This window comes from Emydura macquarii, unplaced genomic scaffold, assembly GCF_026122565.2.
Source record: "Emydura macquarii macquarii isolate MOO-44397 ecotype Brisbane River unplaced genomic scaffold, CSIRO-AGI_Emac_v2 contig_968, whole genome shotgun sequence".
NCBI lineage: Eukaryota > Metazoa > Chordata > Testudines > Chelidae > Emydura > Emydura macquarii.
The window spans coordinates 13226786-13241236 of NW_027131105.1; the positions used below are offsets into that span (position 1 = coordinate 13226786).

At 46.6% G+C, this 14451-nt stretch overlaps 1 protein-coding gene and 1 long non-coding RNA gene across 2 annotated transcripts; one reads left to right on the plus strand and one right to left on the minus strand.

The window, feature by feature from the left end:
* The first annotated feature begins 587 nt into the window (after positions 1-587).
* On the plus strand, positions 588-13966 carry RPN1 (ribophorin I). Its single transcript, XM_067544265.1, has 10 exons — positions 588-837; positions 3285-3349; positions 5260-5566; positions 6971-7180; positions 9326-9518; positions 9857-9956; positions 10252-10390; positions 10838-10957; positions 11479-11724; positions 13090-13966. Exons 1-10 carry the CDS (start codon positions 610-612, stop codon positions 13270-13272), a joined length of 1791 nt encoding a protein of 596 aa, XP_067400366.1. The 5' UTR covers positions 588-609; the 3' UTR covers positions 13273-13966.
* On the minus strand, positions 3501-4785 carry LOC137150368 (uncharacterized). The gene is made up of 3 exons (XR_010918958.1): positions 4697-4785; positions 4267-4576; positions 3501-3549 (listed from the first exon to the last, which is right to left on the minus strand). It is a non-coding gene; the product is annotated as an uncharacterized lncRNA (long non-coding RNA).
* Positions 13967-14451: the final 485 nt, after the last annotated feature.

The following is a 14451-nucleotide window of genomic DNA, read 5'->3' on the forward strand; positions in this document are numbered from 1 at the left end:
CCACGGTTTCTGAGCAAGGTTGGTGTCACACTGCTAGTGTCAGCTCTGCCCAGATTTATGGAGGCGGAAGGCTGTGAAGAATTCAGTATCGATCCACCCCCACAAGGCCCCCACATGGGGGGTGGGCGCGGGAAAGAGGACATTTTACCAGGGCCCAGAGGTCCTGGGGGGCCCAGTCCAGGCTGCAACCCCCATTTCAGAATTCCAACTTGTTTCATGGCTCAAGAGATTGTCTGTATGGGATGAGGGATTGTGGTTTGTTGGTGGGTGGGGGGCCCTGCACTCCTTGCCTAATACCGGGACAATTGGATCTCTGCAATGGTGCCTGAGTCTCACTGAGCTCTCTCACTAATTAACTGGCTGATCCAACAGGGCTGCCCTTGGCCATAGCATTTTTAGTTAGGCATCCGCGTAGCCGCCTTGGTCGCGGAGGCTGACGGGGTCCTGCCTTATGCGCGGCCATCTTGTGCTCTGCTCCATTTGGGCGCCGCCATCTTGTCCCTCCCTCGATCTGGGCGCCGCCATCTTGTGCCCTCCCGATGGATGACGGGCCCCCGCCGCTGACTGACTGAGTCCATCCGGTTGGTTTCATCCGCTGACTGGCCGGCCATGGAGGGCCTCGCCTGGCGCCTGCTTCTCTGCCTGGGCTGCGCCCTGGCGGCCCCGGAGCTGCTCAATGAGGAGGTGAAGAGGACGGTGGATCTCAGCACCCACCTGGCCAAGGTGACGGCCGAGCTGAGCCTGGCCAACCCAGCGGGGAGCTCCGGGGGCGCCAGCTCCTTCCTGCTGGCGCTGGACCCCGGCCTGGAGAGCCACCTGGCCTACCTGGGGGTGCAGGTGAGTGTGTGGCGCGCGCCCCCAGCTCCTTCCCGCCGTATGACTCCCCCCCTTGACGCGGCTCTCCCACCAGTGACCCGCTGCCTGGCCCGCTCGGCGGCGCGCGGCCTCTGCCTGGCGATGACTTTCCCCCCTCCGCACGGCACCGATTCGAGCCCCTGCGGCGCGCGCGCGCGCTCCCGCGAGCTGCTGCCCCTGCGGCTGGGGGCGAGTTGAACCCCTCCCCCTCCCTCCCGGTGGGCGGCTGGGTACTGGGGAGCGGCGGCGGATGGGGCGCAGCCTAAAGGTCATCGCGGGAATGGAGGCTTCCGTGGCGGGCCGGCGGCCCTGCGGGTCGAGCTCGCTGCCCGGCCTGCCAGTGCCTGGGCATCCCTCCCCTCCCCAGCGCGCTGCTTGCTTTCTTTCTCTCTCTCTTTCCCTCTGGCGGCCGTTGCTTCCCCTGCTTGTGGCAGCAGCCGCCGCCGCTTCCCTGCCGGGCGGATACTGACACGTAAGCAGAAGTCAAGTGTCTCCGTCAGTCCTGGCAGTGCAACCACTAACCACGCCGTGCTGCGGGGCGGGTGCGCGCAGACGTTAGCCCAGAGGCTCCCCAAGGCATGCTGCAGCTCCCGGCCACGGGCTTGAGAGCCCACCAACATCTTCACCCGTCAGCTCGCTGAACTTCCCCCGCCTTTACTAGCAGGAGCCCTGCCTGCTCTTACACCGTAGAGTTCAGTTGTTGTTGTTGGTCTGGGCAGAGGGTGGTGGTGTTAGGCTGGGGGTAGCGCTGTTAGTGATTGGACAGGTAATATGCCTGTTACTGCAGTTGTTTGAATTCAGCTCTGCCTGGCTTGCTGCATCTCCACGAGAGAGTGAAAGGTGTATATAGGAGCTGGGCCCCGAGTCTGAATGGGCAGCTGTCAGATGGCTGCCTACTCCTTTCATCCAATTATAACTTTCTGGAAGCACTTGAACCCTTACACTATTTAGTGGTGAATTATTCTGAAAAGCAGCTATTAGTGCAAGGAGCTGGGAGTCAGGAGTCTTGGGTTTTGATTCCAACTCTTCAACTGACTTACTGCATGACCATGGGCAAAGTCACTTAACCACCCTGTGCCTCATTCCCCCCCCCCAACAGATAAATAATGCTGCGCTACCTCAGAGCTTGAGATGTAAGTCTCAAGCCTTTGAAATTCCCTGCTGTATATTATAAAAATGCAAAATATTAGAATAGTTTACTGTTTTAAAAATGCATTTGGGATTTAAAGTAATAGAGATCATGAATGAAAAATGGCCAAGTGCTGCTTTGATATAAATTTTGCTTTTAGTTTCTTGATTGTACACACTTGGACAGCAATTGTGCTTCTGTGACTAATGCTTAGCACACTTTAAGCACCACAGCAATACTAAGAATAAATCATTATCCTATGCCAGTGTAAATCTAGATCAATGCCATTAACTTAAGAAGGATTACTCCAAGCTTACATTGGGGTAACAGAACAGACTGCTCCACAGTGTGTTAATGTGGTACTGAAACAAAGGCTTTTGCACATGTATTCTGTGTGCTTCTTTGGTAGGATACAGACATTTTCACTTCTAGGTCCCCTATTCAAAGCCAGCTCAGGTTGGTAGTGACTGAGGGTTTTCATGGTCAGATGTCCATAAAGTTCCTAGCATGCTGTTGGTGCTCTACAAAAAATTAGGCTACTAACCCTAAAATGCCATTATTATGACTGTGAAACAAAGAGACTGGGTAACCTTGCTTGCAGTGTCTCAAAAGGGAATGAGACATGGAGAATGATTCTAAGCAGTGTGTGTCATTTACCACATCTAGATGTGGTCCTTCCACAGCAGTATGGATGCATGTTGGAGCAGGACCCAGAGATGCATGGGGAAAGCTTACATCTTCCATGCTGCACTTGTCCTGTGGATGCTTAGAAGACTTGAGTCTCTAATTCTAGGGCTATCAATCCAGAACTCTTTTCCTCAAGAGGTTTGAGAATGTAGCTCTCCAGGGGGTGCGTTCTGATGACAACAGAATGAGACTGTTGTGCTAATCTTTGCTTTTTCACATCATAGCCACTCTCTTAGAGCTTTTCTCATTGGAGCTCCTGTAAAAGGACCTGCTGGAAGAGTAGGGTCAGCTGTTGACAGAGAGACTCAGTTCCACACCTTTGCTAGCTTGGGAATAAATAGACTTAGGACACTGGTAAAAGCTTCAAAAAGTTTAACAGGAGCCTCTGGTTTCTGTTCTTGGATATAGACCACAATTTGTTGAATTGGCCAGTATTAATGATTGTGAAACTAATAGATATTGGGTTTTTTAATAATTTTTTGGGGTGTCAACTAGTATGTGTTGTCCTCCAATAAGAAATGAATAGGAATTATGTAGTATTTGACCTGATAAATTATGCTACTTCACCTGGGAAGCCATGTTGATCGGGCTGTAATGTTTTGTTTTGGAACAGGTGAAAGGTGAGGAAGAGGAGGAGAACACCTTGGAGGTGCGGGAGACTAAGGTGAAAGGTAAAAGGTGAGTCTTACCTGTAATGTCAAATACCAGGGAGCAATTCTGTTAGGGACCAATACTTGTAACTTACCCATTCAGATTGGATCTCCCCAGTAGAGCAAAAGCAGACTTAAATATTTCATCATGCAGCCCCTATAACAAACTTGATGGTGGTCTGGTGTCCTTTATTCTTACAGAGACTCAGCATATGTTTCACACCACAGCTGTAACATAATTTGAGAACATTGTTAACACATAGTGGCAGAGCCCCAGTTCCAATCCTCCCCCACAGGCCCCAGAAGCTCCTCTGCTTAAACAAAACAAAAAATCCCTCCTCATTTGGGAGGCCCTGCTTGTAGTTCTAAGTCTCCGTGCTGGCTACTCAAATGAACCAGATATCTTACAGTGGGCCTTATTCCCAGTTCAGCACAAGTAGATGCCCTGAGTTTCCTGGGAAAATGGAGAATTCTGTCTGGCAGCCTCTTCCGCTAGAGACTGCTCTCTCTTTATAAGTTGCTCTATTAGGGATGCAGTAGAGGTGTTTTCCTCAGCTCCCCTGCACTATGTGGGGAACTGCTGGGTCCTAGCATCTTATGGAACCCTCTTGTGACAACATCTGCTGTCACCTCCCTGTATTAGGCAGACTGGGGTGGAGATGCACTAGAACCACACAGGCCCCTTAAGGGTCTGTACTGCCCATCACATACAGGTAAAAATTTGATTTGGATCCGTTTACGCTGCAATATTTAGCTATATTTTTGCTGCAAGGAGTACCACGTTGTTAGATTCTGCAGCATAAAATGGGTATGTAGCCCCTAATCCAGAGAGAAAGCACTCTCTCTAGCCATAGGCTCCACGTCTGCCACACTTGGGGAAGTATCTCATATTTGCAGCATGCTTGGGTGAGCAGAAATTTTTAGTGCAAGGCTCTTGCATGTTACCTATTAATGAGATGATCTTTTTTAAACTGGTTCAGCACTAATTGTTGGTGATCTCAAGAGGATGGTAGCTGTGGAGTGAAACACTGAATTATCAAGGCAGAACCGTGCCCCCTTCATAGCTGTTACTGGCTGAAGGTGCCCCAACTGATCCAGGTGGTGGACTGCATCACCAGTGAGTTAGAGACTGCTCCCTTCTTCCAACTGTCCTGGTTCATTCAACGGGGCTGTTAGCTGTTCTCCTTCCACTGTCTGGGCAGCAGCTCTTGCTAGTGGAGCATGGTTGCTGTGGAAGTATCTGTTTCTTTGAAAGCTACAAGAGAAATGTGCTGTGTATTAAGTGAAAAGTTGTTTTCTGTAGTACCACAGCTCCAAAATCCACTTTCTGTAGGGTACTCCCACTAGGCCCCGGCCCACCCATGGACATACTTACTCAGCTTCAGTCCAATGGGAGATCAAGAAGTGCCAACCTGAGAGGTGACTGACTGTTGGGAGCAGGAGTTTAGGGTGTTTGTTTTCCTGTCAGACGATTGCCCATGCTCCCTCTATTTTAATTTATTCTCTCCACCTAGAGAATAATGGAAAATCCACAGTGAAATTCACCTGTCTCATGATGTCTGAAGTATAGAAATGGTGAAAGGAACGCACCAGTATCTCCACCCCAAAAACATCACACAGATGGTATTTTAAACTTGATGGCTTGAATCCCTTTGAGCATCCATTCAAGCTGGTGCCAAATGATCCCTAATTATAGGCTGCCTGTTACCATTTAAATGTAAATGTACTCACTCAGTGGAACAGAAATCTCCTGAGGAACAAGTACCTGGCCACTGGGAAAATCTACTTTGGGCTTGATCCTGCAAGGAGAGAGCCCTTTAAGAACAAATAGAAAACTTCCAGGTTCCCCTCTTCACCAGTGTTTCAGGGACTTGCGTGTGTGTGTTAGGCCAATGGAGATCTTGGTGTTTATAGCTTTCCTGCTATTCTCCCTTTCAGTGGCAAATTCTTCACTGTGAAGTTGCCATCTCCTCTGGCGCCAGGTGCCAAGATCCGTTTATCCATAGAAACGGTTTTCACGCATGTCCTGCAGCCGTATCCCACGCACATCACACAGGCAGAGAAACAGTTTGTGGTCTTTGAGGGGAATCATTATTTCTACTCGCCATACCCAACCAAGACCCAAACTACTCGTGTGAAATTGGCCTCCAGGAATGTAGAGAGCTACACCAAGCTGGGCAATCCCACCCGGTCTGAGGACGTGATTGAATATGGACCCTTCAAGGACATCCCACCATACAGCCAGGTAAACTCTTGTGGCTAGTGAAACACTGGCTGAAATGCTCTTGAAAATAAATTGTAGCCTCTTGTTTTCCGGTAAAGTACACCACATAAATTTGTTTCAAGAAGTTGAGAATGGGATATAGAGGCATTTGCCTTTCAGTCACAGATTCACTCTGAATTAGGATGGTGGCAACTGTCTGAAAATTGGTGCCCGATGTGACTTGAGTTGGTATTTCTCAATCCAGTTCCTAATGGGTAAGTGTCTGTAGCATAAAGCCACCTCCGCTGGCATTAATTACCTCTGGACTTGGCCTCTCTGCTGAGACTGCCATTGAGAAACCCTTGGAGGGAGGGGTCTCCCTCCAGGGCACGGATGTCATGGGATGGTATGAGGAAAGCTTGAATTGCAGCTGCCTTTGCTATACCTGCTCTGAGTACACCGAAAGGACTTCAGTCTGAGGCTGTCAATTCAGCAACACTAAATTCACTCAAAAAATTTTAAAAAGAAATAGTTATGGTAATATGCTAAGGGACAAACACCTGCTGCTCTGAGTCTATAATATTTAAGGAAGCTTGTGGGATAATATGGACAAGAGACTTTCTGTTGATCCACAATTTAATTATTTTGTACATATTGTCCTTAATATGCAATATCAGCATTCTTGCTGCAAGTTTCCCAGTTTAACTTAGCACCACTAAAGTGTTCAGCCAAGCACCTGAACATCTGGCTGCTTTTCCTCTTTTCACCCACCCATTACCAGTTGTTCCAGTGGGATTTATATCAGGAACTATCATGATAGTGCAGGTGTGGGCTCAAAGGGACTGGCACCTGGAACATATGGGTCAGATGGTCTTGGGGTATTGATAGCAGGAGATAAACAACTTGGATGGGAGGGGATATAATTGTTACTGGTCTGTATGATAACTCCTTTGCTCTGGGACCCTGATTCTTTCCAATCTAAACGAAGCATCCAAATTAGCTCAGTGAATCCTGCTATCTGCAGTCAGTTGTATTAATGGCAGGAGAAATCTCAATATCTATGGGGCTTCCTATCTGCCCATGCTAACTTGCCTTGTTGTGAGCAGTCACTTTTAAAACCTAGCATATCCATTCAGCTGCTTCCATTTAGTCAGTTAAAACAGCCAGAACAGATGCTGAAACTGTGCTAAAGTGCTTTAATTGATGTCTCCGAAGTTCCAGAGCTGAGCTTTAGCTTAGGTGTGTGCATTTTGAGCAGTATTGTGAGACCAACTGTTATAAACCAAAAAGGGGGTGTGTGGATGGCAATTACTAATGGGCTTCACTATAATGGAATGATTTTCTCTCAGATTTGCTGGAGGGGCAATCCGTTTTTTCCCCCTCCTCCCTCTGGCCTTCAGTTACTTCCTTGTCTGAGGTTTATATCTTATTTTCTTACCTTGTCAGGACATCCTTAAGGTACACTATGAAAATAACAGCCCGTTCCTGACCATCACCAGTATGATACGGGTCATTGAAGTGTCTCACTGGGGGAATATCGCTGTAGAAGAGACTGTAGACTTAAAGCACACAGGAGCTGTACTCAGAGGGCCTTTCTCCAGATACGACTACCAAAGGCAGCCGGACAGTGGAATATCTTCTGTCAAATCTTTTAAGGTTTGCATTTTGTGCTCTCTTTCTTACCCCCTCCCTATAGAAAATCCTGTTGCCCTTTCCTTTGCCCCTTATTTGGCAACAGTACACAAGTGATAAGAGGGAAACATAAAAAGCTTTCAAATATTTACAAGATGTCATTACCAAAGAGGAGTTACTCAGGATGGCACAGAGGGGTATAACTAGAGGGTCACACACTTGGTAGCTTCTGTAGGCTCCTTGCATCCTGTGTTCTTCCCACAAGCTGTCTTTGTGCTACCTGTCAGATCCAGTTGAATGCCTCCTCTTGGGCACACACCAGACTGCTGTGAAGGGATCCAAATTCAAATCCCTGTGTGGCTTAAGCCTCCAGAGTCTGAACAGTCCATTAAGTGCCTGTAGCTTGGGGTCCCTAGGCACACTTTTGGGGTGCAGAGTCTCTGTCTAGTACCCCTCCTGAGAGCTGTAATCCTATGGTCCAACTACCCAGCCCCTAGGACTAGTGCTAACCTCCCAGACTCCCCTGTAGCTTGAACACACCCTCTCCCAGAACTCCTACCATGTGGATGTTCTGGCTTCACAGGTTAACTCTTCAGGGACACATCATAGGTATGTCACATAACATACACAGACTTTGCACAGATTTGTAAAACACCATTGCTCTTTACTTGATAGCACAAGAAATATGCAGAGGTATAAAAAAAAATAAACATTACATGCACTTCTTTGCCTCAGTTTCCTCACAACTCTGGAGCATTCTTTGGACTGGGGTCAAGGTCATCTTGGGGTGTCCAGGATCCTCTGCTACAGCTTATGGCTTGATTTCTGAACATGGAGCCCCTTTCCCCCAGGGTCAACTTCCTTTCTCTGACTTTGATTGATCCCACTGCCAAACTGGCCCACCCCTTCCCCACTTTGAGTCCTTTTAGACTCCTGCTTTGCCACCTTTGTCTCTTTGACTTGAATGGGAATTTTCCACTCTCCAAACACCTTGTTGAGGGGTTGGAGAAAATTGATTCTCCTAGCCTCAGCCAACCCCTTGTCCTTCAGGCTTTTCCATCTGAATAGGTGACCACTGAAGAACTAGTGACCAACCATTGTCTGGAGACATGCTTTCAGCCCTGTCAGAAATGGCGAATTCCACATTTACAAAGAGGCATTCAGTGGTACAGCAGTTTTTATAGTAAAAACTGCACATCATCAACCAGAACTCAAATTATACAGACCGATTTCCCAAATCATCAAACGACCCTCCCACCTCCTCCTATTTCAGGGATTCCCGATAACTCACCTCACCCCCTTTTCATGAAAGGGGTTCTCTGTGCTGCCCTGCCACACATTTTCACCACCACCACCACCATGGCAAGGGCTCCATGCATCACCCCCAAGTTGTTGTCCCTATTGTTATGCTGCAAGGTGTTAATGACTGCCATCAACTGGTTCTTTGATCTGTAGACAATTACAGATTTGGTTGAAGCTGTTAGCTTTTTTAATCAGATGCCAGGAGCTCTGTACCTCATTTCCTTTTCTGATTTTCAGATTTTTTTACCAGAAGCAGTGGAGTTCTGCCCATTGATGCCTAGAATGTTCCCTGAAATTTTGGAATTGATTAAATGCAGTGTTAAAAAATTCACGTTACATCAAGACAGGCAGAGAAATGTTATTGAGTTGAGTGTACGAACGTGCAAACTCAGCCCACTAGGCGCAATGAGATGGGAAGAAATGGGAATTTAGGCTGATCAGATACGATGTGAAATAGTATCCTGAAGGAAGTGGTGGAGCAGCACATCCAGGACATTGTGGTAGGCATGTCCCTCATTGCTTGGGACATGTAAAACTGGACTGGATAAAGTACTACTGACTATTCTGTGGGGAACAACGCTACATTGACTTCAAGACTGTAGACTGGATGATCCTATAGGGCTTCCTCATCTATAACGCCTATATTCAGAGACAATAGCTTCTACTGAGCACATTGTGGTTGATCACTTAATATTAATGCCATTTTGTCACATAGTGCAGCATGGCAGTCATTTTGTTGCTTCTGCAAGATGTAGTGCTATTCCGGACTGAAGCTTAACCAAGTGTCATCAGTGGCTGCTTTGCCTATTCTACTGGAAATTGTGTATCTAGCAAATGCACTGAGTTCTGCTTCCCTCTCCCATGCAGACCATTCTTCCTGCTGCGGCTCAGGATGTATATTACCGAGATGAAATTGGAAACATCTCTACCAGCCACCTTCTCATCCTGGATGACTCTGTGGAGATGGAGATCCGCCCCCGCTTCCCGCTCTTTGGGGGTTGGAAGACCCATTACATCATAGGCTACAACCTGCCGAGCTATGAATACCTCTATAACCTTGGTGGGTGTCGCAATGTTAGGGAAGCAAAAGACCAGGTTTACTGTATTGAAAATCTGACATTTTTACAATACAGGACCCTTGTAACTTTTTAGCATTTATTGCTAGCTGTTACTTCTATAACTTAAGTCTCCTGGTTGCATATGCCTCCTCCTGTATCTTTGGACCTCTTGTTAAAAATTGTCATTTTTCAGCGGAGCCAAATGATACCCTGCTGAGGAGTGCATATAGCTCCAGTCCTTCAGCATGCTGAGATTCAAAGACATGGGAGAAACCTTTCCAGGGAAGCCTGTCTTGTTAAACTACCTGGAAAATTTTCTGTCCTTTCTTCCTTCTCTCAGGTGACCAATATGCCCTGAAGATGAGGTTCATTGACCATGTGTTTGATGAGCAAGTTGCAGACGCTCTGACTATAAAGATAATCCTGCCAGAAGGTGCCAAGTAAGTGATGTGGCTCTTGTGCTGTTACTGCTGAAAATGCTGCGCCTATGCATTGACGGCCAAGTCTCCTGTCTGCTCTTGAGGTCTGAGCACCATGAAAACACAATGGCTGACACGAGCACAGAAAACACCTGGGAACACAACCTCACATATTATAAATTGCTTCTTAAACTGCAATGAACTTGTTTTGTGTGTAATTGAGTAATGTTCATGGGGCCACAACTGGCCAACAAAATCTTAAATCATGCTATCTCAGACAGATTAGAATTGTGGGAGTGTCTGTTTATTTCTGCAGGAATATTCATGTGGACAGCCCATATGAAATCAACCGAGCCACTGATGAGCTCCACTACACCTACTTGGACACGTTTGGACGTCCGGTTATTGTGGCGCACAAGAACAATCTGGTAGAGCAGCACATCCAGGACATTGTGGTAGGCTTGGCCCCTTTGTTTGGATAGCTTAAATGAGCAGCCATGCCTCCTCCACACTCATATTTGTAGTCATAACAATGTGTGGTCTAGGGCTGAGGAGTTCCTGAAAAATGACATGCAAATTGTGTGGCTTTGCTTTTCTGTTACTATGTGAAGTTCTCTCTGCTGGAAGATGTGAGAATCTGTAATGCAGACACAGGGTTGCAGCCCTTAAGGAAAGCCATGGAAAGTCCTCTTGGGGAAGCCTGAGGCAATTGTTGCTCAAGAGATGTAGAAAATCAGGTGTGGGGCCATGTTCTTGACAATACAGTTTGCATTATCTGAGCTGGATCCGTTGTGTGTGTGCCATAACTATTCTTCGTGGGTTTTTAGGAACATGCAGGTGTTTGAGGTTTCTCCCTTGACTAATGGCAAGTCATTGCTCATTCTCTGAATCCTGTTTTTCAGGTGCACTACACCTTCAACAAGATCCTGATGCTGCAGGAGCCGCTGTTAGTGGTTGGCGCCTTTTACATCTTGTTCTTCACAGTGATCTTCTATGTGAGGCTTGACTTTTCTATCACCAAGGTACTATATGGCAAGATGCAGCCATGTGACTGAGGGGAGATTTTATTTCCCCCGATAATTGGAAATTGCCTGTAGAAATAGCTGCCCTCACTAAATGTTCTTTCCATTGGAATATTCCTAGTTAGGTACTTACATGGTCCCTTATTACCATAGCATCTAAGCATCTAATACCCTATTGGTTTTGACTTAGTATGCGATGGATACTCCATACTTTAGCCTCCATGTACAATATTTCAGCCTATCTGAATCTAATTGGTTTGTGACTCTCTTGTGGGAATCCCTTTCTTCATGTTTTCCCTTGGTTTTTATTAACCAGACGCAAGGCTGGCTGATTAGAGGCAGCCAGAGGTTTCTATGCTTGGACCACATTAATTTTGGCATTCTTTTGACAGCTGCCAGTTTTAAATTGTAAAGTGTGAGATGTGTGATGCTTTTGTATAGCACATGTGGCTAGAAAGGCATTGGCTCAGTCTAGGTTTTTTGTATATGCTTTTTTCTACGTATCTTATCACCCCTTGCAGGATCCAGCTGCTGAAGCTAGGATGAAGGTTGCCTGCATAACAGAGCAGGTTCTCACCTTGGTGAACAAGAGACTGGGCCTGTACCGCCACTTTGATGAAGCAGTGAATAAGTACAAGCAGTCACGGGACATCTCCACCCTGAACAGTGGCAAGAAGACCTTAGAGACGGAGCACAAGGCCCTAACCAATGAAGTAGCCTCTCTGCAGTCCAAGTTGAAGACAGAAGGCTCTGACCTGTGTGATAAGGTAAGAACTCTCTCCTATCTTAGCTGTACTGTTTTGCTGGCCTTGTAAGCTACTCTGCCTCCATTCTAGATATCCTCTGGTGCTTAGCTTTACTGCTGCCTCCTGTTTTCTCTTTCATCCCACTCCAAAATTACTTGCTGCTTGTCAAAAAGGTGTAGGAGATAGAGCTCATTGTTTCATATTTTTGTTCTGCTGTATTTTTACCCTTGCTTTTATAGCTTTATAAAATGTGTGGCGGTGAAAAGCTGCTTGGTCCACTAGCACTCACCGTCTCTGAAAGATCCCCTAGACCAGCTGAATGGGCATACATTATTAATGCATTCATAACATACAGTCCTACTTCTATCTTATCATTACACTCCTAGTAATGACAAATGGAATGAAAACTTGGATGTTCTAAATTGAAACATACCAACACATTGTATGTTATCAAACTATCCATGCCAGTAACACAAGTTATTTTTGGAGTTCTGGGCTTTTTCTGGGTTTGTTGCCAGAACCCAGCTGGGAAGTGTTGCTTCACATTACATGGCTTCTTCAGGATAACCAGAGAACAGCACTTACAGCTGTTCTGCTAATCCAGCTGCTGTCTTGGCTGAACATGTCTGGGACTCTTGATTTTTGCCTAGAAGGTGCCTCATTACATTGCTTCATTTTTTTTCATTTAAAATGAAACCAAGAAAGTTGAAAATATTTACTTGTTAATCTTATTTCTGTGCATGTGTAAATTCCTTTCTCTGCAACAACATGGCAGCACAGGATGCACACAACACCGTTCCCAACCTTTGTGCCTCAACTCTGTCCTGAAGCAGCCATCCACCTTGAGGTGGGGAGAGATCAGTTGAGTCCATGGCCCTTTCAGCACTTGGCCTGCTGAGAAAGGGGCCTAATTAGTACCAATTATAGTAATCGTTTTTGTGCTGTGAGTACTGATCCCACTGTGAACTGGACTGAGACCCACCAAACTCACTTCACATAGGCAACCACAATAGTTATCGGAAAACTACTACTTTTGGCCACCATGGCCCTGAGTTGGATTTATTCTGGTGACCTAGATTGAAAGTCTCTAATTTATCATTAAACCTTATTACTGAAAACAAAAATTACACCTATCTCAATGCTAGTATTTGGCTTCTGAGGCTCCCTTTAAACCTGCTCTGTTAATTATGCCTCCCCCCATTCCGAGAGGGATCCTCCAAATGCCATGTTCACTTACAGTATAGCCATGCCAGCCAGAGAGGCTGTTCTATATTCTGTGCTTTGCCTTCCTTGGTCCCAGCTCTACCAACTTTTCTGCTTAGCCGTGTCATAGGGCCATTTGTGTTCAGTCCTCTTTAATAATCCTTTATTCTAAACTCCCACCAGGTGAGTGAGATTCAGAAGCTCGACAGCCAGGTCAAGGAGCTGGTTCTGAAATCATCTGTTGAGGCAGAGCGGCTGGTGGCCGGCAAACTTAAGAAGGACACGTACATTGAGAATGAGAAGCTGCATTCCAACAAACGCCAGGAGCTGGTCACCAAAATTGACAACATCCTCGATGCACTATAACTTCAGAGTTAAAGTGGCAGGAGGGGGGAGAGGAGTGAGTTGTGATTAAAGGTCATTGAGTGGACATGCACTGAGCCAAACCAGTGATGCTCTTTGGGCAGCAAAATCAGGGAAGGGAGAAAATTTGAAATGGAAATGCCTGCAAATTTTTTTGGCTGAGTCTTTTTTAGGGTTTGCTGGCCTATCAGCATCTGCTGTGGAAGGGACCATGGTATAACAAGATTTGGACTTGGTTGTAACAGGATTCCTTCCACACCATTGGCAAGGCAAGACCAGGTTATAAAAATAGTCTCTGACTCTAGAATGGCTCTTACTGTCCCTGTACAATTTAGCCAGACAGCCTGGGTGCAGACATCTCATGGCAGACTTGAATATTGTGGCAAGAGAATAAAGGCATCTTTGTTCTTCTAAAGCTTTAAAATAAATTCACTAAATTCCCCCTTGAATTTATACTTTTATATTTTTGGGAATAAGGAAGTCGAGCAAAGTGGTTTTGTACTGTTTTTTGTCACACAAAGTAAGGTTTTTCAAACTGGCAATGTTCTGAGCCTGTTTAAAATAAAGTAGTGGCTGGAGCCCAGTACAGCTGAGAGGGTTTCAGCCCCTGGAAGGCTGTGCTTGTTCATGAGTTATGTGTTTGTTTTTTTTTAAATGTGTAGACAAGACCCAATTGAAATAAACAAGGGAGAATGGATGTTAAGCGCTTTCTCTTTATTTCTGAGGGAGCTTGCTGGCTCCTGCAGTAACCTATGGGACTGCACAGCTAATATACAAAGAGGTTTTTTCTCATGCCCCACCCTCGGAGCACTAGGGGCGACTCAGTGAGATAGACTCAAGAGGAAGAGCCGTTGTGCAGGGGAGAAGTTAACTGGGGCAACGGCAGGTCAGGAGGTGGAAGTAAATGTAGCCCTGCTCTCTGCGGAAGGAGGAGCCCTCAGGAGCAATGCCCCCTGATTGGCCAGCACTTTCTCCCCCATAGTAGGAGACCAAACTCAGTCCTAGCATAGCCCCCCATCCAGGCCAGGTTCCAGCTCCAGCCCTGATGCCCCTAAACTGTTCTGCTTCCCCTGTCAGACTTGGCTCACTGCTGCTGGGAGATGCTGCACCAGCTGTAAAGAGCGGGCTATAGTCTGTCCTGCCTACCTCACCTGGAACCGGTCTGCAATGGCCTCTGTTTGC

Coding starts and splice junctions, on each gene's coding strand:
- RPN1 (XM_067544265.1), top strand. CDS start 610: ATGGAGGGCCTCGCCTGGCGCCTGCTTCTCTGCCTGGGCTGCGCCCTG. Junction 9,519..9,856: donor TGAATACCTCTATAACCTTG/GTGGGTGTCGCA, acceptor TCCTTCTCTCAG/GTGACCAATATGCCCTGAAG. Junction 10,391..10,837: donor AGCACATCCAGGACATTGTG/GTAGGCTTGGCC, acceptor CCTGTTTTTCAG/GTGCACTACACCTTCAACAA.